The sequence below is a fragment of the Oncorhynchus tshawytscha genome, unplaced genomic scaffold (assembly GCF_018296145.1).
Source record: "Oncorhynchus tshawytscha isolate Ot180627B unplaced genomic scaffold, Otsh_v2.0 Un_contig_3331_pilon_pilon, whole genome shotgun sequence".
Lineage (NCBI taxonomy): Eukaryota > Metazoa > Chordata > Actinopteri > Salmoniformes > Salmonidae > Oncorhynchus > Oncorhynchus tshawytscha.
The window spans coordinates 1-23,739 of record NW_024608471.1 but is presented as its reverse complement, the minus strand read 5'-3'; the positions used below and the strand labels follow the sequence as shown (position 1 = coordinate 23,739).

Sequence of the window (23,739 nt, the reverse complement as noted above, 5' to 3'; positions counted from 1 at the left end):
AGAGGCTTTGAAGCCACCGGGCCTGTCAGTCATCTAGTGTATATATACACATCGTTGTTTATTAAAACCATACTGAAGGTCTGATACATTGGAGCCATTAAGTGCTCCGGTATTTAGCCTCTGAAGTCTGGGATTCAGCCTTCTGTTACAGCATATTAAACATAATGCTGAACATTACTATCTAGCTCAGAAACTGGAGACGTTGTTTAAATAAACATCTTTAAGACATCTTTTATCTCGTGTTTTTACTTCGGGTTTGGTTTAGTCATCCTGTCTATGTTATCCCTCTCTGTGTTTAGTCATCCTGTCTATGTTATCCCTCTCTGTGTTTAGTCATCCTGTCTATGTTATCCCTCTCTGTGTTTAGTCATCCTGTCTATGTTATCCCTCTCTGTGTTTAGTCATCCTGTCTCTGTTATCCCTCTCTGTGTTTAGTCATCCTGTCTATGTTATCCCTCTCTGTGTTTAGTCATCCTGTCTGTGTTATCCCTCTCTGTGTTTAGTCATCCTGTCTATGTTATCCCTCTCTGTGTTTAGTCATCCTGTCTATGTTATCCCTCTCTGTGTGTGTTTAGTCATCCTGTCTATGTTATCCCTCTCTGTGTTTAGTCATCCTGTCTATGTTATCCCTCTCTGTGTTTAGTCATCCTGTCTATGTTATCCCTCTCTGTGTTTAGTCATCCTGTCTATGTTATCCCTCTCTGTGTTTAGTCATCCTGTCTATGTTATCCCTCTCTGTGTTTAGTCATCCTGTCTATGTTATCCCTCTCTGTGTTTAGTCATCCTGTCTATGTTATCCCTCTCTGTGTTTAGTCATCCTGTCTATGTTATCCCTCTCTGTGTTTAGTCATCCTGTCTATGTTATCCCTCTCTGTGTTTAGTCATCCTGTCTCTGTTATCCCTCTCTGTGTTTAGTCATCCTGTCTATGTTATCCCTCTCTGTGTTTAGTCATCCTGTCTATGTTATCCCTCTCTGTGTGTGTTTAGTCATCCTGTCTATGTTATCCCTCTCTGTGTTTAGTCATCCTGTCTATGTTATCCCTCTCTGTGTTTAGTCATCCTGTCTATGTTATCCCTCTCTGTGTGTGTTTAGTCATCCTGTCTATGTTATCCCTCTCTGTGTTTAGTCATCCTGTCTCTGTTATCCCTCTCTGTGTTTAGTCATCCTGTCTCTGTTATCCCTCTCTGTGTTTAGTCATCCTGTCTATGTTATCCCTCTCTGTGTTTAGTCATCCTGTCTATGTTATCCCTCTCTGTGTTTAGTCATCCTGTCTATGTTATCCCTCTCTGTGTGTTTTAGTCATCCTGTCTATGTTATCCCTCTCTGTGTTTAGTCATCCTGTCTCTGTTATCCCTCTCTGTGTTTAGTCATCCTGTCTCTGTTATCCCTCTCTGTGTTTTTAGTCATCCTGTCTCTGTTATCCCTCTCTGTTTTAGTCATCCTGTCTCCCTCTCTGTGTTTAGTCATCCTGTCTATGTTATCCCTCTCTGTGTTTAGTCATCCTGTCTATGTTATCCCTCTCTGTGTTTAGTCATCCTGTCTATGTTATCCCTCTCTGTGTTTAGTCATCCTGTCTATGTTATCCCTCTCTGTGTTTAGTCATCCTGTCTATGTTATCCCTCTCTGTGTTGTTTAGTCATCCTGTCTATGTTATCCCTCTCTGTGTTTAGTCATCCTGTCTTGTTATCCCTCTCTGTCATCCTGTCTCTGTTATCCCTCTCTGTGTTTAGTCATCCTGTCTATGTTATCCCTCTCTGTGTGTGTTTAGTCATCCTGTCTATGTTATCCCTCTCTGTGTTTAGTCATCCTGTCTATGTTATCCCTCTCTGTGTGTGTTTAGTCATCCTGTCTCTGTTATCCCTCTCTGTATATATGTTAGTTTAATGCATTAGTCTCTCAGGTTTACCATTACTTCATTATTGTCATTAAGAAATGTGTTTTAATCTTTCTCACTTTGTCATTTGTGAAGCACTTTGAAAATGCCTGCCCAGTAAGGTGCTCTGTAAATAGTCTGATTTGATTCTCCAAGAGAAAAACTGTTTCATTTCTTACCTCCAGACTGAAACAGACCTCTTCAAGCGTCCAACCCTCTCAACTCCTTCTGCTGCACTGTGAACCCTCCTCACCTCAAAGACCGTTTTACATTACATTTCCCGACACACACACACACTATCTGGGAGTTTAGCTGTTAATGTTCAACTAGTCAGAGGTGAAGATCACCAAAGATAATCTAAATCTGTTCCTGACGCTTGTAAAGTGATTGTAAAAAAACCATTAAACCGCGATGACACCCTTTCTATCACAGAAGGGCTCTCCACACCTTTCAGTAATCCACTCTAGCCGTCACTCCTCTGCCGCTGGTTTTAACAGGAGGGTGAAGTTGCCCCGAGATGCTGATCTTGGGACAGTTTAGCCTTTTCCCCACTAATGGTTCAGGATAGGGGGAAGCTGATCCCAGATCTGTACCTAACAGGGGTGTTATGAATCTTATGTATAATGGTTCATAGGGGGAAGCTGATCCCAGATCTGTACCTAACAGGGGTGTTATGAATCTTATGTATAATGGTTCATAGGGGGAAGCTGATCCCAGATCTGTACCTAACAGGGGTGTTATGAATCTTATCTATAATGGTTCATAGGGGGAAGCTGATCCCAGATCTGTACCTAACAGGGGTGTTATGAATCTTATGTATAATGGTTCATAGGGGGAAGCTGATCCCAGATCTGTACCTGACAGGGGTGTTATGAATCTTATCTATAATGGTTCATAGGGGGAAGCTGATCCCAGATCTGTACCTAACAGGGGTGTTATGAATCTTATCTATAATGGTTCATAGGGGGAAGCTGATCCCAGATCTGTACCTGAAGGGGTGTTATGAATCTTATCTATAATGGTTCATAGGGGGAAGCTGATCCCAGATCTGTACCTAACAGGGTGTGTTATGAATCTTATGTATAATGGTTCATAGGGGGAAGCTGATCCCAGATCTGTACCTAACAGGGGTGTTATGAATCTTATGTATAATGGTTCATAGGGGTGTTTAAGCTGATCCCAGATCTGTACCTAACAGGGGTGTTATGAATCTTATGTATCATCCTGTCTATGTTTCCCTCTCTGTGTGTTTAATGGTTCATAGGGGGAAGCTGATCCCAGATCTGTACCTAACAGGGGTGATGAATCTTATCTATAATGGTTCATAGGGGGAAGCTGATCCCAGATCTGTACCTAACAGGGGTGTTATGAATCTTATGTATAATGGTTCATAGGGGGAAGCTGATCCCAGATCTGTACCTAACAGGGGTGTTATGAATCTTATCTATAATGGTTCATAGGGGTGAAGCTGATCCCAGATCTGTACCTAACAGGGGTGTTATGAATCTTATGTATAATGGTTCATAGGGGGAAGCTGATCCCAGATCTGTACCTAACAGGGGTGTTATGAATCTTATGTATAATGGTTCATAGGGGGAAGCTGATCCCAGATCTGTACCTAACAGGGGTGTTATGAATCTTATCTATAATGGTTCATAGGGGGAAGCTGATCCCAGATCTGTACCTAACAGGGGTGTTATGAATCTTATGTATAATGGTTCATAGGGGGAAGCTGATCCCAGATCTGTACCTGATTTGATTCTCCAAGAGAAAACTGTTTCATTTCTTACCTCCAGACTTCTCAACTCCTTCTGCTGCACTGTGAACCCTCCTCACCTCAAAGAACAGGGGTGTTATGAATCTTATGTATAATGGTTCATAGGGGAAGCTGATCCCAGATCTGTACCTAACAGGGGTGTTATGAATCTTATCTATAATGGTTCATAGGGGGAAGCTGATCCCAGATCTGTACCTAACAGGGGTGTTATGAATCTTATGTATAATGGTTCATAGGGGGAAGCTGATCCCAGATCTGTACCTAACAGGGGTGTTATGAATCTTATCTATAATGGTTCATAGGGGGAAGCTGATCCCAGATCTGTACCTAACAGGGGTGTTATGAATCTTATCTATAATGGTTCATAGGGGGAAGCTGATCCCAGATCTGTACCTAACAGGGGTGTTATGAATCTTATCTATAATGGTTCATAGGGGGAAGCTGATCCCAGATCAGGAAGTGATTTTTAATGAAACATGTAAAAAAAGGAAAAGCTTATATTATATAAATAGTTTCTGCTGCTCCGGGGGACATTTATTAATATATATGAATAATGTTTTATTTTGCTCAGTTTGAGGTCATTGAGAAAATTATTTTCAAATTGGTTCAGGAAGTTCACCTGAATTGACTGCCTTCAGCCCCGGCCCTTGTACCTCGGGGAAACTTCACCTTGGGACCATTTTAATGGCTGTCATTTCAATTCAACACCTCCATCTCTGCTGTCAGTCTCCTTCCTTCTGCAGACTACAGGACCATTTCAATTCAACACCTCCATCTCTGCTGTCAGTCTCCTTCCTTCTGCAGACTACAGGACCATTTCAATTCAACACCTCCATCTCTGCTGTCAGTCTCCTTCCTTCTGCAGACTACAGGACCATTTTAATGGCTGTCATTTCAACATCTCTGCTGTCACCTCCATCTCTGCTGTCAGTCTCCTTCCTTCTGCAGACTACAGGACCATTTCAATTCAACACCTCCATCTCTGCTGTCAGTCTCCTTCCTTCTGCAGACTACAGGACCATTTCAATTCAACACCTCCATCTCTGCTGTCAGTCTCCTTCCTTCTGCAGACTACAGGACCATTTTAATGGCTGTCATTTCAATTCAACACCTCCATCTCTGCTGTCAGTCTCCTTCCTTCTGCAGACTACAGGACCATTTTAATGGCTGTCATTTCAATTCAACACCTCCATCTCTGCTGTCAGTCTCCTTCCTTCTGCAGACTACAGAACCTGCTGGATTGGAATTCAAAAACAAGACAAATTGCAACCAATGGAAAAACAAAACCACAGAAACAAACTGTGTCCATTTCACGTTCGTGGAATTTATTTAGTTTCCCTTGTCATTGTGGATGCGTCTAAATGTCAACAAAGATAAAATATGTTGCTTCCTGTCCTCCTGTAACCCAGATGGCATCTGGTTCTTGATTGGTTATTTCGGTTGTTGTTTCAAATGCAAAATAAGAATCAGGACTTTAGAATCTACTGTACACTGGTTCTGGATAAATCAACTTCCTGTTATTGTTTTTAACTCCTCCCACCCATCTTGTATTCCGTCCAATCAGAAGGCCTGTTTTACTAACTCGTCCCACCCCCAGCCCGTCATCGGTCCTATCCCGAAGAGCTGTTTCACTTCTTAACAATCTGGATGACGTCCTCGTGCTCCATGATGTGTGTTAGCCCCACCCGCTGGGGGTCGAACTTGGTGCTGGTGCCCTGGAACACAACAGTCACAAAAAGGAGTCATGAAAGAAAGATACAGCGTTTTATAACGCAGAGGGCAAACCCAACGTTGCTAGCACGGGGTGCTGCTAACTTACCCAGACCAGGGCGTACTTGAACTGGCTGGCTAACGTTCTGTGGATCCGATGGCACTGCAGGGAGAGAGAGGGGGAGACCGTCGTTAAGGCTTTAGCTCAAGGGTTAACACAGTCTGGTGCCGACCACCTGGGTTCAAAGCCAGGATTGTCAGTGTGTTCAAGCTCACCACATGTTCTACAGACGCTCCTCTCCTCATGATGATGGCGTCGCTGAAGTCAGGCCTCTCTGAAACAACAAGACCCACAATTCAACAGGAGACGCCGGGGGTTCTACACACAGCGTGGGAGACGCCGGGGGTTCTACACACAGCGTGGGAGACGCCGGGGTTCTACACACAGCGTGGGAGACGCCAGGGGTTCTACACACAGCGTGGGAGGCGCCAGGGGTTCTACACAGCGTGGGAGAGTGTGTGCACATTTGAGTGTGTGTGTGTGCGCATTTGAGTGTGTGAGTGTGCATTTGAGTGTGTGTGTGTGCATTTGAGTGTGTGTGTGTGCATTTGAGTGTGTGTGTGTGCATTTGAGTGTGTGTGTGTGCATTTGAGTGTGTGTGTGTGCATTTGAGTGTGTGTGTGTGCATTTGAGTGTGTGTGTGTGCATTTGAGTGTGTGTGTGTGCGCATTTGAGTGTGTGTGTGTGTGCATTTGATTTGAGTGTGTTTGTGTGTGTGTGTGCATTTGAGTGTGTGTGTGTGCATTTGAGTGTGTGTGTGTGCATTTGAGTGTGTGTGTGTGCATTTGAGTGTGTGTGTGTGCATTTGAGTGTGTGTGTGCATTTGAGTGTGTGTGTGCATTTGAGTGTGTGTGTGTGCATTTGAGTGTGTGTGAGTGAGTGAGCGTGAGCCTGTGTCCATTTCTGAATTCTCCTACATCCTAAATAGTAGGCCGTTTAAGTATGAGAAAAAGTCAAATAGAAAGCGACAATTTGAAACTCATTCAGCCTATGACAACAGCTGGTCAGTTAGATATGGGGAGGAGCTACCGACATCAACCAATAGCAGGCAACAACAAAATCGAACATGACGCATTCTCAGTATACGGGGTTGGGGGGGGGGAGTGTGTGTGTACCTCCTCTCTTCTTTGTGTAAAGACAGATGAGCGCCAGGTATTCCCACAGCCTCTCTAACAGGAAGTCCAGGTTCAGCTTCATCCCACAGCTAACAGAGAGAACACAGTCAGACAGAGAAGACACAGTCAGACAGAGAAGACACAGTCAGACAGAGAAGAGACAGTCAGACAGAGAAGAGACAGTCAGACAGAGAAGACACAGTCAGACAGAGAAGACACAGTCAGACAGAGAGACAGTAAGACAGAGAGACAGTAAGACAGAGAGGAGACAGACAGACAGACAGAGACAGACAGGGTAGTTTCTGACCTGATGACAACGCTGTGGGGTTCGTGGGCCAGTCTGTCCACCTCCTCTATAGAGATCTGATCCACCTTGTTGTACACCTACACACACACCACTACATATTCATTGTGGACTGGTACAGAACAGGTACGTATAAACATAGAGCTAGATCCTAGATCAGGTACGTATGTATAAACATAGAGCTAGGTAGATCATATATCAGGTACCTACATATTAACATAGGGCTAGATCATAGATCAGGTACCTACATATTAACAGAGCTAGATCATAGATCAGGTACCTACGTATTAACATAGAGCTAGATCATAGATCAGGTACGTATAAACAGAGCTAGATCATAGATCAGGTAGGTACGTATAAACATAGAGCTAGATCATAGATCAGGTACGTACGTATAAACAGGGCATGTAAACTCGGTTCCCAACAATGACGTCGATGAAGTCATCAGGAGTGCTGTCTTCTCGGAACAGAACCTCCGCATTGAAGATTTCTGAGGTGGATCGTTAAGGTTCTACCTACTGTTCTGAGGTGGATCGTTAAGGTATGGTGTGGAGGTATGGAGTTAGTAGTGGTATGGCGTCTGTAGTTAGTAGTGGTATTGTGTCTGTAGTTGGTAGTGGTATTGTGTCTGTAGTTAGTAGTGGTATTGTGTCTGTGGTTAGTAGTGGTATTGTGTCTGTAGTAAAGTAGTGGTATTGTGTCTGTAGTTAGTAGTGGTATTGTGTCTGTAGTTAGTAGTGGTATTGTGTCTGTAGTTAGTAGTGGTATGGTGTCTGTAGTTAGTAGTGGTATGGTGTCTGTAGTTAGTAGTGGTATGGTGTCTGTAGTTAGTGGTATTGTGTCTGTATGGTGTCTGTGTCTGTAGTTAGTAGTGGTATGGTGTCTGTAGTTAGTGGTATTGTGTCTGTAGTTGGTGGTATGGTGTCTGTAGTTAGTAGTGGTATTGTGTCTGTAGTTAGTAGTGGTATGGTGTCTGTAGTTAGTAGTGGTATGGTGTCTGTAGTTAGTAGTGGTATGGTGTCTGTAGTTAGTAGTGGTATGGTGTCTGTAGTTAGTAGTGGTATGGTGTCTGTAGTTAGTAGTGGTATGGTGTCTGTAGTTAGTAGTGGTATGGTGTCTGTAGTTAGTAGTGGTATGGTGTCTGTAGTTAGTAGTGGTATTGTGTCTGTAGTTAGTAGTGGTATTGTGTCTGTAGTTGGTGGTATGGTGTCTGTAGTTAGTAGTGGTATGGTGTCTGTAGTTAGTAGTGGTATGGTGTCTGTAGTTAGTAGTGGTATGGTGTCTGTAGTTAGTAGTGGTATTAGGTGTCTGTAGTTAGTAGTGGTATGGTCTGTGTTGTAGTTGGTCTGTAGTTAGTGTGGTATGGTGTCTGTAGTTAGTGGTATGGTGTCTGTAGTTAGTAGTGGTATTGTGTCTGTAGTTAGTAGTGGTATTGTGTCTGTAGTTAGTAGTGGTATTGTGTCTGTAGTTAGTAGTGGTATTGTGTCTGTAGTTAGTAGTGGTATTGTGTCTGTAGTTAGTAGTGGTATTGTGTCTGTAGTGGTATTGTGTCTGTAGTTAGTAGTGGTATTGTGTCTGTGGTTAGTGGTATGGTGTCTGTAGTTAGTGGTATGGTGTCTGTAGTTGGTGATGTTGTGTCTGTGGTTCGTGGTGTCTGTAGTTAGTGATGGTATTGTGTCTGTGGTTGGTGGTATCGTGTCTGTAGTCAGGTGTCTGTAGTTGGTGGTATGGTGTCTGTAGCTGGTGGTATTGTGTCCGTAGTCAGTGGTGTCCGTAATTAGTGGCATTGTGTCTGTAGTCAGCGGCGTCTGTAGTCAGGTGTCTGTAGCTGGTGGTAGTGTGTCCGCAGTTAGTGATATTGTGTCCATAGTTAGTGGTATTGTGTCTGTAGTCAGTGGTGTCTGTAGTCAGTGGTATTGTGTCCGTAGTTAGTAGCATTGTGTCTGTAGTCAGTGGTGTCTGTAGTTAGTGGCATTGTGTCTGTAGTCAGCGGTGTCTGTAGTCAGGTGTCTGTAGCTGGTGGTAGTGTGCCCGCAGTTAGTGATATTGTGTCCGTAGTTAGTGGCATTGTGTCTGTAGTCAGTGGTGTCTGTAGTCAGTGGTGTCTGTAGTCAGTGGTGTCTGTAGTCAGTGGTATTGTGTCCGTAGTTAGTAGCATTGTACCTGTAGTCAGTGCTGTCCGTAGTTAGTGGCACTGTGTCTGTAGTCAGTGGTATTGTGTCCGTAGTTAGTAGCATTGTGTCTGTAGTCAGGGGTGTCTGTAGTCAGTGGTGTCTGTAGTCAGTGGTATTGTGTCCGTAGTTAGTAGCATTGTGTCTGTAGTCAGTGGTGTCTGTAGTCGGTGGCGCCTGTAGTCGGTGGCGCCTGTAGTCAGTGGTATTGAGTCCGTAGTTAGTAGCATTGTGTCTGTAGTCAGTGGTGTCTGTAGTCAGTGGCATTGTGTCTGTAGTTAGTGGTATTGTGTCTGTAGTCGGTGGTGCCTGTAGTCAGTGGTGTCTGTAGTCAGTGGTGTCTGTAGTCAGTGGCATTGTGTCTGTAGTCAGTGGCATTGTGTCTGTTGTTAGTGGTATCTGTAGGTCAGAAGGATACTGTATTCGTGGAGGATAAGCTGGACCAGTTTCTCAGAACACATCGTCAGAGGAACCATGGAGTTATAGGACAAACCCCCTCCTTTCTTGGGCTGAACACAAACACACAATTGTCACATTACTACAGACCACCATCATACACATGTTGAATACTACCATCATACACATGTTGAATACTACCATCATACACGTTGTTGAATACTACCATCATACACATGTTGTTGAATACTACCATCATACACATGTTGAATACTACCATCATACACATGTTGAATACTACCATCATACACATGTTGAATACTACCATCATACACATGTTGTTGAATACTACCATCATACACATGTTGTTGAATACTACCATCATACACATGTTGAATACTACCATCATACACATGTGAATACTACCATCATACACATGTTGTTGAATACTACCATCATACACATGTTGTTGAATACTACCATCATACACATTGTTGAATACTACCATCATACACATGTTGAATACTGAATACTACCATCATACACATGTTGAATTGAATACTACCATCATACACATGTTGAATACTACCATCATACACATGTTGAATACTACCATCATACACATGTTGTTGAATACTACCATCATACACATGTTGTTGAATACTACCATCATACACATGTTGTTGAATACTACCATCATACACATGTTGTTGAATACTACCATCATACACATGTTGTTGAATACTACCATCATACACATGTTGAATACTACCATCATACACATGTTGTTGAATACTACCATCATACACATGTTGTTGAATACTACCATCATACACATGTTGTTGAATACTACCATCATACACATGTTGTTGAATACTACCATCATACACATGTTGTTGAATACTACCATCATACACATGTTGTTGAATACTACCATCATACCCATGTTGTTGAATACTACCATCATACACATGTTGAATACTACCATCATACCCATGTTGTTGAATACTACCATCATACACATGTTGTTGAATACTACCATCATACACATGTTGTTGAATACTACCATCATACACATGTTGTTGAATACTACCATCATACACATGTTGTTGAATACTACCATCATACACATGTTGTTGAATACTACCATCATACACATGTTGTTGAATACTACCATCATACACATGTTGTTGAATACTACCATCATACACATGTTGAATACTACCATCATACACATGTTGTTGAATACTACCATCATACACATGTTGTTGAATACTACCATCATACACATGTTGTTGAATACTACCATCAAACACATGTTGAATACTACCATCATACACATGTTGTTGAATACTACCATCATACACATGTTGTTGAATACTACCATCATACACATGTTGTTGAATACTACCATCATACACATGTTGTTGAATACTACCATCATACACATGTTGTTGAATACTACCATCATACACATGTTGTTGAATACTACCATCATACACATGTTGAATACTACCATCATACACATGTTGAATACTACCATCATACACATGTTGAAATACTACCATCATACACATGTTGTTGAATACTACCATCATACACATGTTGTGAATACTGAATACTGTTGAATACTACATCATACACATGTTGAAATACTACCATCATACACATGTTGTTGAATACTACCATCATACACATGTTGAATACTACCATCATACACATGTTGAATACTACCATCATACACATGTTGAATACTACCATCATACACATGTTGAATACTACCATCATACACATGTTGAATACTACCATCATACACATGTTGTTGAATACTACCATCATACACATGTTGTTGAATACTACCATCATACACATGTTGTTGAATACTACCATCATACACATGTTGTTGAATACTACCATCATACACATGTTGTTGAATACTACCATCATACACATGTTGTTGAATACTACCATCATACACATGTTGAATACTACCATCATACACATGTTGTTGAATACTACCATCATACACATGTTGAATACTACCATCATACACATGTTGTTGAATACTACCATCATACACATGTTGTTGAATACTACCATCATACACATGTTGAATACTACCATCATACACATGTTGTTGAATACTACCATCATACACATGTTGTTGAATACTACCATCATACACATGTTGAATACTACCATCATACACATGTTGAATACTACCATCATACACATGTTGAATACTACCATCATACACATGTTGAATACTACCATCATACACATGTTGTTGAATACTACCATCAAACACATGTTGAATACTACCATCATACACATGTTGTTGAATACTACCATCATACACATGTTGTTGAATACTACCATCATACACATGTTGTTGAATACTACCATCATACACATGTTGAATACTACCATCATACACATGTTGTTGAATACTACCATCATACACATGTTGAATACTACCATCATACACATGTTGTTGAATACTACCATCATACACATGTTGAATACTACCATCATACACATGTTGTTGAATACTACCATCATACACATGTTGAATACTACCATCATACACATGTTGAATACTGAATACTACCATCATACACATCATGTTGTTGAATACTACCATCATACACATGTTGAATACTACCATCATACACATTGTTGAATACTACCATCATACACATGTTGAATACTACCATCATACACATGTTGTTGAATACTACCATCATACACATGTTGAAATACTACCATCATACACATGTTGAATACTACCATCATACACATGTTGAATACTACCATCATACACATGTTGATTGAATACTACCATCATACACATGTTGTTGAATACTACCATCATACACATGTTGTTGAATACTACCATCATACACATGTTGTTGAATACTACCATCATACACATGTTGTTGAATACTACCATCATACACATGTTGAATACTACCATCATACACATGTTGTTGAATACTACCATCATACACATGTTGAATACTACCATCATACACATGTTGAATACTACCATCATACACATGTTGTTGAATACTACCATCATACACATGTTGTTGAATACTACCATCATACACATGTTGTTGAATACTACCATCATACACATGTTGAATACTACCATCATACACATGTTGAATACTACCATCATACACATGTTGTTGAATACTACCATCATACACATGTTGTTGAATACTACCATCATACACATGTTGTTGAATACTACCATCATACACATGTTGTTGAATACTACCATCATACACATGTTGTTGAATACTACCATCATACACATGTTGTTGAATACTACCATCATACACATGTTGTTGAATACTACCATCATACACATGTTGAATACTACCATCATACACATGTTGAATACTACCATCATACACATGTTGTTGAATACTACCATCATACACATGTTGTTGAATACTACCATCATACACATGTTGTTGAATACTACCATCATACACATGTTGTTGAATACTACCATCATACACATGTTGTTGAATACTACCATCATACCACCANCATGTTGTTGAATACTACCATCATACACATGTTGTTGAATACTACCATCATACACATGTTGTTGAATACTACCATCATACACATGTTGTTGAATACTACCATCATACACATGTTGTTGAATACTACCATCATACACATGTTGAATACTACCATCATACACATGTTGTTGAATACTACCATCATACACATGTTGAATACTACCATCATACACATGTTGTTGAATACTACCATCATACACATGTTGTTGAATACTACCATCATACACATGTTGTTGAATACTACCATCATACACATGTTGTTGAATACTACCATCATACACATGTTGAATACTACCATCATACACATGTTGTTGAATACTACCATCATACACATGTTGAATACTACCATCATACACGTTGTTGAATACTACCATCATACCCATGTTGAATACTACCATCATACACATGTTGAATACTACCATCATACACATGTTGTTGAATACTACCATCATACACATGTTGAATACTACCATCATACACATGTTGTTGATACTACCATCATACACATGTTGTTGAATACTACCATCATACACATGTTGTTGAATACTACCATCATACACATGTTGTTGAATACTACCATCATACACATGTTGTTGAATACTACCATCATACACATGTTGTTGAATACTACCATCATACACATGTTGTTGAATACTACCATCATACACATGTTGAATACTACCATCATACACATGTTGTTGAATACTACCATCATACACATGTTGAATACTACCATCATACACATGTTGAATACTACCATCATACACATGTTGTTGAATACTACCATCATACACATGTTGTTGAATACTACCATCATACACATGTTGAATACTACCATCATACACATGTTGAATACTACCATCATACACATGTTGTTGAATACTACCATCATACACATGTTGTTGAATACTACCATCATACACATGTTGTTGAATACTACCATCATACTACCATCATTGTTGAATACTACCATCATACACATGTTGTTGAATACTGATCATACTAATACTACCATCATACACACATTGTTGAATACTACCATCATACCCATGTTGTTGAATACTACCATCATACACATGTTGAATACTACCATCATACACACGTTGTTGAATACTACCATCATACACATGTTGAATACTACCATCACACACATGTTGTTGAATACTACCATCAAACACATGTTGAATACTACCATCACACACATGTTGTTGAATACTACCATCATACACATGTTGAATACTACCATCATACCCATGTTGTTGAATACTACCATCATTCACATGTTGTTGAATACTACCATCATACACATGTTGTTGAATTGATCATACTACCATCATACACATGTTGAATACTACCATCATACACATGTTGAATACTACCATGTTGTTGAATACTACCATCATACACATGTTGAATACTACCATCATACACATGTTGAATACTACCATCATACACATGTTGAATACTACCATCATACACATGTTGAATACTACCATCATACACATGTTGTTGAATACTACCATCATACACATGTTGAATACTACCATCATACACATGTTGTTGAATACTACCATCATACACATGTTGTTGAATACTACCATCATACACATGTTGTTGAATACTACCATCATACACATGTTGAATACTACCATCATACACATGTTGTTGAATACTACCATCATACACATGTTGAATACTACCATCATACACATGTTGTTGAATACTACCATCATACACATGTTGTTGAATACTACCATCATACACATGTTGAATACTACCATCATACACATGTTGAATACTACCATCATACACATGTTGTTGAATACTACCATCATACACATGTTGACTACTACCATCATACACATGTTGTTGAATACTACCATCATGTTGTTGACACATGTTGTTACTACCATCATACACATGAATACTACCATCATACACATGTTGTTGAATACTACCATCATACACATGTTGAATACTACCATCATACACATGTTGTTGAATACTACCATCATACACATGTTGTTGAATACTACCATCATACACATGTTGAATACTACCATCATACACATGTTGAATACTACCATCATACACATGTTGAATACTACCATCATACACATGTTGTTGAATACTACCATCATACACATGTTGTTGAATACTACCATCATACAATACTACCATCATACACATGTTGAATACTACCATCATACACATGTTGTTGAATACTACCATCATACACATGTTGAATACTACCATCATACACATGTTGAATACTACCATCATACACATGTTGTTGAATACTACCATCATACACATGTTGTTGAATACTACCATCATACCATGTTGTTGAATACTACCATCATACACATGTTGAATACTACCATCATACACATGTTGAATACTACCATCATACACATGTTGTTGAATACTACCATCATACACATGTTGTTGAATACTACCATCATACCCATGTTGTTGAATACTACCATCATACACATGTTGTTGAATACTACCATCATACACATGTTGTTGAATACTATCATACCATGTTGTTGAATACTACCATCATGTTGTTGAATACTACCATCATACACATGTTGTTGAATACTACCATCATACACATGTTGTTGAATACTACCATCATACACATGTTGTTGAATACTACCATCATACACATGTTGTTGAATACTACCATCATACACATGTTGTTGAATACTACCATCATACACATGTTGTTGAATACTACCATCATACACATGTTGAATACTACCATCATACACATGTTGAATACTACCATCATACACATGTTGTTGAATACTACCATCATACACATGTTGTTGAATACTACCATCATACACATGTTGTTGAATACTACCATCATACACATGTTGAATACTACCATCATACACATGTTGAATACTACCATCATACACATGTTGTTGAATACTACCATCATACACATGTTGTTGAATACTACCATCATACACATGTTGAATACTACCATCATGTTGTTGAATACTACCATCATACACATGTTGAATAATACTACCATCATACACATGTTGTTGAATACTACCATCATACACATGTTGTTGAATACTACCATCATACACATGTTGTTGAATACTACCATCATACACATGTTGTTGAATACTACCATCATACACATGTTGTTGAATACTACCATCATACACATGTTGAATACTGTTGAATACTACCATCATACACATGTTGTTGAATACTACCATCATACACATGTTGTTGAATACTACCATCATACACTACCATCATACACATGTTGTTGAATACTACCATCAAACACATGTTGAATACTACCATCATACACATGTTGTTGAATACTACCATCATACACATGTTGTTGAATACTACCATCATACACATGTTGTTGAATACTACCATCATACACATGTTGAATACTACCATCATACACATGTTGTTGAATACTACCATCATACACATGTTGTTGAATACTACCATCAAACACATGTTGAATACTACCATCATACACATGTTGAATACTACCATCATACACATGTTGAATACTACCATCATACACATGTTGTACTACCATCATACACATGTTGTTGAATACTACCATCATACACATGTTGTTGAATACTACCATCATACACATGTTGTTGAATACTACCATCATACACATGTTGAATACTACCATCATACACATGTTGAATACTACCATCATACACATGTTGAATACTACCATCATACACATGTTGAATACTACCATCATACACATGTTGAATACTACCATCATACACATGTTGAATACTACCATCATACACATGTTGAATACTACCATCATACACATGTTGAATACTACCATCACACACATGTTGAATACTACCATCAAACATACACTACAGGACCAACAGGATGTGGACACTTATTCGTCCAACATCTCATTCCAAAATCATGGGTATTAATAATGGAGTTGGTCCCCCCCTATAACAACCTCCACTCTTCTGGGAAGGCTTTAATATGGAGTTGGTCCTCCCCTTTGCTGCTATAACAGCCTCCACTCTTCTGGGAAGGCTTTAATATGGAGTTGGTCCTCCCCCTATAACAGCCTCCACTCTTCTGGGAAGGCTTTAATATGGAGTTGGTCCTCCCCTTTCTGGGAAGCTGCTATAACAGCCTCCACTCTTCTGGGAAGGAGTTTCCTCCCCTATATATGGAGTTGGTCCCCCCCCTTTGCTGCTATAACAGCCTCCTCTCTTCTGGGAAGGCTTTCCACTAGATGTTGGTCCATTGCTGCTATAACAGCCTCCTCTCTTCTGGGAAGGCTTTCCACTAGATGTAGGAGCATTGCTGCTATAACAGCCTCCACTCTTCTGGGAAGGCTTTCCACTAGATGTAGGAACATTGCTGCTATAACAGCCTCCTCTCTTCTGGGAAGGCTTTCCACTAGATGTAGGAACATTGCTGCTATAACAGCCTCCTCTCTTCTGGGAAGGCTTTCCACTAGATGTAGGAACATTGCTGCTATAACAGCCTCCACTCTTCTGGGAAGGCTTTCCACTAGATGTTGGAACATTGCTGCGGGGACTCTTCCATTCAGCCATGAGCATTAGTGCGGTCGGTCACTGATGTTGGGGGTGATTAGGCTCGCAGTCGGTGTTCCAATTCATCCCGAAGGTGTTAGATGGGGTTGAGGTCAGGGCTCTTTGCAGGCCAGTCAAGTTCTTCCACGCAGATTGACAAACTGTTTTTGTATGGACCCCGCTTCGTGCACGCTGAAACAGGAAAGGGCCTTCCCCAAACTGTCGCCACAAAGTTGGAAGCACAGAATCGTCTAGAATGTCATTGTATATTATGCTGCAGTGTTAAGATTTCCCTTCACTGGAACTAGGGGCCCGAACCATGAAAAACAAACCATTATTCCTCCTCCACCAAACTTTACAGTTGGCACTATGTAGTCGGGCAGGAAGCGTTCTCCTGGAATACGCCAAACCCAGATTCGTCCATTGGACTGCCAGATGGTGAAGCGTGATTCATAACTCCAGAGAACGTGTTTCCACTGCTCCAGAGTCCAATGGCAGCGAGCTTTACACCACTCCAGTCCACGCTTGGTTTACACCACTCCAGTCCACGCTTGGTTTACACCACTCCAGCCCACGCTTGGTTGACACCACTCCAGCCCACGCTTGGTTGACACCACTCCAGCCCACGCTTGGTTGACACCACTCCAGCCCACGCTTGGTTTACACCACTCCAGCCCACGCCCACGCTTGGTTGACACCACTCCAGCCCACGCTTGGCCCACGCTTGACACCAGCCCACGCTTGGTTGACACCACTCCAGCCCACGCTTGGTTTACACCACTCCAGTCGACGCTTGGTTTACACCACTCCAGCCCACGCTTGACAGTGAGCATGGTGATCTGAGGCTTGTGTGCGGCTGCTCGGCCATGGAAACCCATTTCATGAAGCTCCCGACTACAGTTATTGTGCTGATGTCCAGTCTGTGAGCTTGTGTGGCCTACCACTTCGCGGCTGAGCCGTTGTTGCTCCTTGACGTTTCCACTTCCCAATAACAGAGCTTACAGTTGACCGGGGCAGCTCTAGAAGGGCAGAAATTTGATGAACTGATTTGTTGGAAAGATGGCATCCTATGACAGTGCCACGTTGAAAGTCACTGAGCTCTTCAGTAAAGGCCATTCTACTGCCAATGTTTGTCTATGGAGATTGCATGGCTGTGTGCTGGATTCGATCCACTTATCAGCAGCGGGCTGAAATAGAACCCACTAATTAGAAGGGTGTCCACATACATATATACTCCCGAGTGGAGCAGCGGTCTGACACACTGCATCTCAGTGCAAGAGGCGTCACTGCAGTCCTTGGTTCGAAACCAGGCTGTTTCACATCCGGCCGTGATTGGGAGTCTCATAGGGCGGTGCACAGCGTCCTGGTTTGGCCAGGGTAGGCCGTCATTGGGAGTCTCATAGGGCGGTGCACAGCGTCCTGGTTTGGCCAGGGCAGGCCGTCATTGGGAGTCTCATAGGGCGGTGCACAGCGTCCTGGTTTGGCCAGGGCAGGCCGTCATTGGGAGTCTCATAGGGCGGTGCACAGCGTCCTGGTTTGGCCAGGGTAGGCCGTCATTGGGAGTCTCATAGGGCGGTGCATAGCGGCGTCCTGGTTTGGCCAGGGTAGGCAGTCATTGGGAGTCTCAAATCAAATCAAATTTTATGTCACATACACATGGTTAGCAGATGTTAATGCGAGTGTAGCGAAATGCTTGTGCTTCTAGTTCCGTCAATGCAGTAATAACCAATGAGTAATCTAGCTAGCAATTCCAAAACTACTGTCTTATACACAGTGTAAGGGGATAAAGAATATGTACATAAAAAGATATATGAATGAGTGATGGTACAGAGCGGCATAGGCAAGATACAGTAGATGGTATCGAGTACAGTATATACATATGAGATGAGTATGTAAACAAAGTGGCATAGTTAAAGTGGCTAGTGATACATGTATTACATAAGGATGCAGTCGATGATATAGAGTACAGTATATACGTATACATATGAGATGAATAATGTTGGGTATGTAAACATTATATTAGGTAGCATTGTTTAAAGTGGCTAGTGATATATTTTACATCATTTCCCATCAATTCCCATTATTAAAGTGGCTGGAGTTGAGTCAGTGTCAGTGTCAGTGTGTTGGCAGCAGCCACTCAATGTTAGTGGTGGCTGTTTAACAGTCTGATGGCCTTGAGATAGAAGCTGTTTTTCAGTCTCTCGGTCCCAGCTTTGATGCACCTGTACTGACCTCGCCTTCTGGATGATAGCGGGGTGAACAGGCCGTGGCTCGGGTGGTTGTTGTCCTTGATGATCTTTATGGCCTTCCTGTGACATCGGGTGGTGTAGGCGTCCTGGAGGGCAGGTAGTTTGCCCCCGGTGATGCGTTGTGCAGACCTCACTACCCTCTGGAGAGCCTTACGGTTGTGGGCGGAGCAGTTGCCGTACCAGGCGGTGATGCAGCCCGCCAGGATGCTCTCGATTGTGCATCTGTAGAAGTTTGTGAGTGCTTTTGGTGACAAGCCGAATTTCTTCAGCCTCCTGAGGTTGAAGAGGCGCTGCTGCGCCTTCTTCACGATGCTGTCTGTGTGAGTGGACCAATTCAGTTTGTCTGTGATGTGTCTGCCGAGGAACTTAAAACTTACTACCCTCTCCACTACTGTTCCATCGATGTGGATAGGGGGGTGTTCCCTCTGCTGTTTCCTGAAGTCCACAATCATCTCCTTAGTTTTGTTGACGTTGAGTGTGAGGTTATTTTCCTGACACCACACTCCGAGGGCCCTCACCTCCTCCCTGTAGGCCGTCTCGTCGTTGTTGGTAATCAAGCCTACCACTGTTGTGTCGTCCGCAAACTTGATGATTGAGTTGGAGGCGTGCGTGGCCACGCAGTCATGGGTGAACAGGGAGTACAGGAGAGGGCTCAGAACGCACCCTTGTGGGGCCCCAGTGTTGAGGATCAGCGGGGTAGAGATGTTGTTGCCTACCCTCACCACCTGGGGGCATCCCGTCAGGAAGTCCAGTACCCAGTTGCACAGGGCGGGGTCGAGACCCAGGGTCTCGAGCTTGATGACGAGCTTGGAGGGTACTATGGTGTTGAATGCCGAGCTGTAGTCGATGAACAGCATTCTCACATAGGTATTCCTCTTGTCCAGATGGGTTAGGGCAGTGTGCAGTGTGGTTGAGATTGCATCATCTGTGGACCTATTTGGGCGGTAAGCAAATTGGAGTGGGTCTAGGGTGTCAGGTAGGGTGGAGGTGATAAGGACCTTGACTAGTCTCTCAAAGCACTTCATGATGACGGAAGTGAGTGCTACGGGGCGGTAGTTGTTTAGCTCAGTTACCTTAGCTTTCTTGGGAACAGGAATAATGGTGGCCCTCTTGAAGCATGTGGGAACAACAGACTGGTATAGGGATTGATTGAATATGTCCGTAAACACACCGGCCAGCTGGTCTGCGCATGCTCTGAGGGCGCGGCTGGGGATGCCGTCTGGGCCTGCAGCCTTGCGAGGGTTAACACGTTTAAATGTCTTACTCACCTCGGCTGCAGTGAAGGAGAGACCGCATGTTTTCGTTGCAGGCCGTGTCAGTGGCACTGTATTGTCCTCAAAGCGGGCAAAAAAGTTATTTAGTCTGCCTGGGAGCAAGACATCCTGGTCCGTGACTGGGCTGGTTTTCTTGTTGTAGTCCGTGATTGACTGTAGACCCTGCCACATACCTCTTGTGTCTGAGCCGTTGAATTGAGATTCTACTTTGTCTCTATACTGACACTTAGCTTGTTTGATAGCCTTGCGGAGGGAATAGCTGCACTGTTTGTATTCAGTCATGTTACCAGACACCTTGCCCTGATTAAAAGCAGTGGTTCGCGCTTTGAGTTTCACGCGAATGCTGCCATCAATCCACGGTTTCTGGTTAGGGAATGTTTTAATCGTTGCTATGGGAACGACATCTTCAACCCACGTTCTAATGAACTCGCACACCGAATCAGCGTATTCGTCAATATTGTTATCTGACGCAATACGAAACATCTCCCAGTCCACGTGATGGAAGCAGTCTTGGAGTGTGGAGTCAGCTTGGTCGGACCAGCGTTGGACAGACCTCAGCGTGGGAGCCTCTTGTTTTAGTTTCTGTCTGTAGGCAGGGATCAACAAAATGGAGTCGTGGTCAGCTTTTCCGAAAGGAGGGCGGGTCAGGGCCTTATATGCGTCGCGGAAGTTAGAATAACAATGATCCAAGGTTTTGCCAGCCCTGGTTGCGCAATCGATATGCTGATACAATTTAGGGAGTCTTGTTTTCAGATTAGCCTTGTTAAAATCCCCAGCTACAATGAATGCAGCCTCAGGATGTATGGATTCCAGTTTGCAAAGAGTCAAATAAAGTTCGTTCAGAGCCATCGATGTGTCTGCTTGGGGGGGAATATATACGGCTTTGATTATAATCGAAGATAATTCTCTTGGTAGATAATGCGGCCTACATTTGATTGTGAGGAATTCTAAATAATGTGATGGAGAAACTGACCTTAAAGTAGATGTTGGGTTTGGAGCGGTTGAGTCTAATGCCGACGGACTCCAACTCCTTCTCCAGGAGTTTCCTGAGGAGACAGAACACACTAACTAACCAACCAACCTGGGGAGACAGACAGAACACACTAACTAACTAACCTGGGGGACAGACAGAACACACTAACTAACTAACCAGCTGGGACAGACAGAACACACTAACAAACTAACCAGCTGGGACAGACTGAACACACTAACTAACTAACCAGCTGGGACAGACGGAACACACTAACTAACTAACCAGCTGGGACAGACTGAACACACTAACTAACACACTAACCCAGCTGGGACAGACTGAACACACTAACCAACTAACCAGCTGGGACAGACTGAACACAACCAGCTGGGACAACACACTAACAACAGACGGAACACACTAACCAACCAGCTGGGACAGACAGAACACACTAACTAACTAACCAGAACACACTAACTAACTAACCAGCTGGGACAGACTGAACACACTAACTAACTAACCAGCTGGGACAGACAGAACACACTAACTAACTAACCAGCTGGGACAGACGGAACACACTAACTAACTAACCAGCTGGGACAGACGAACACACTAACTAACTAACCAGCTGGGACAGACAGAACACACTAACTAACTAACCAGCTGGGACAGACAGAACACACTAACTACCTATCCAGCTGGGACAGACGGAACACACTAACTAACTAACCAGCTGGGACAGACTGAACACACTAACTAACTAACCAGCTGGGACAGACTGAACACACTAACTAACTAACCAGCTGGGACAGACAGAACACACTAACTAACCAGCTGGGACAGACAGAACACACTGGGAACTGGGACAGACTAACCACTAACTGGCTGACAGACTGAACACACTAACTAACTAACCAGCTGGGACACAGTGAAACACACTAACTAACCAGCTGGGACAGACTGAACACACTAACTAACTAACCAGCTGGGACAGACTGAACAGTACAGGGAAACACACACTAGACGGTTTAGCAGTAACTAACTAGCTGCTAGTACTAAGAACAGAACACACACCTCTGTACGTCTCCCTTGGTGGCGTCCAGCATCATGATGACCACGTCTGCTGTCCTGGCAACAGCAATGACCTGCCGACCTCGACCCTTACCTACGAAACACACACACAGGTCAGAGGTCACCCAATCACAACAAAGAGTTCAAATCATCATCCAATCATAAAAGGCCTCTATATTAATAGCTCAGAGATAACAGCGCTCTATAACACAGTGTTCTATATTAATAGCTCAGAGATAACACAGTGCTCTATATTACTAGCTCAGAGATAACACAGTGCTCTATATTAATAGCTCAGAGATAACACAGTGCTCTATATTAATAGCTCAGAGATAACACAGTGCTCTATATTAATAGCTCAGAGATAACACAGTGCTCTATATTACTAGCTCAGAGATAATATTACTAGCAGTAACACAGTGCTCTATATTACTAGCAGTGCTCTATATTAATAGCAGAGATAACGCAGCGCTCTATAACACAGTGTGCTCTATATTAATAGCTCAGAGATATCTATATTACTAGCTCAGAGATAACAGTGCTCTATAATATATTAATAGCTCAGAGATAACACAGTGCTCT

General features: G+C 42.0%; 1 protein-coding gene across 1 annotated transcript; it reads right to left on the bottom strand.

Annotated features, from left to right (window-relative positions):
* Positions 1 to 4,955: 4,955 nt before the first annotated feature.
* Positions 4,956 to 23,251, bottom strand: LOC121843557 (developmentally-regulated GTP-binding protein 2; the record flags this gene model as incomplete). The annotated part of the gene is given in 9 exon segments (XM_042313262.1): positions 4,956 to 5,366; positions 5,471 to 5,524; positions 5,638 to 5,696; positions 6,538 to 6,626; positions 6,845 to 6,921; positions 7,234 to 7,331; positions 9,431 to 9,521; positions 22,090 to 22,162; positions 23,161 to 23,251. Coding segments are annotated over 9 exon segments (719 nt in total), but the record flags the coding sequence as incomplete, so codon positions are not given.
* Between the last annotated feature and the right edge of the window lie 488 nt (positions 23,252 to 23,739).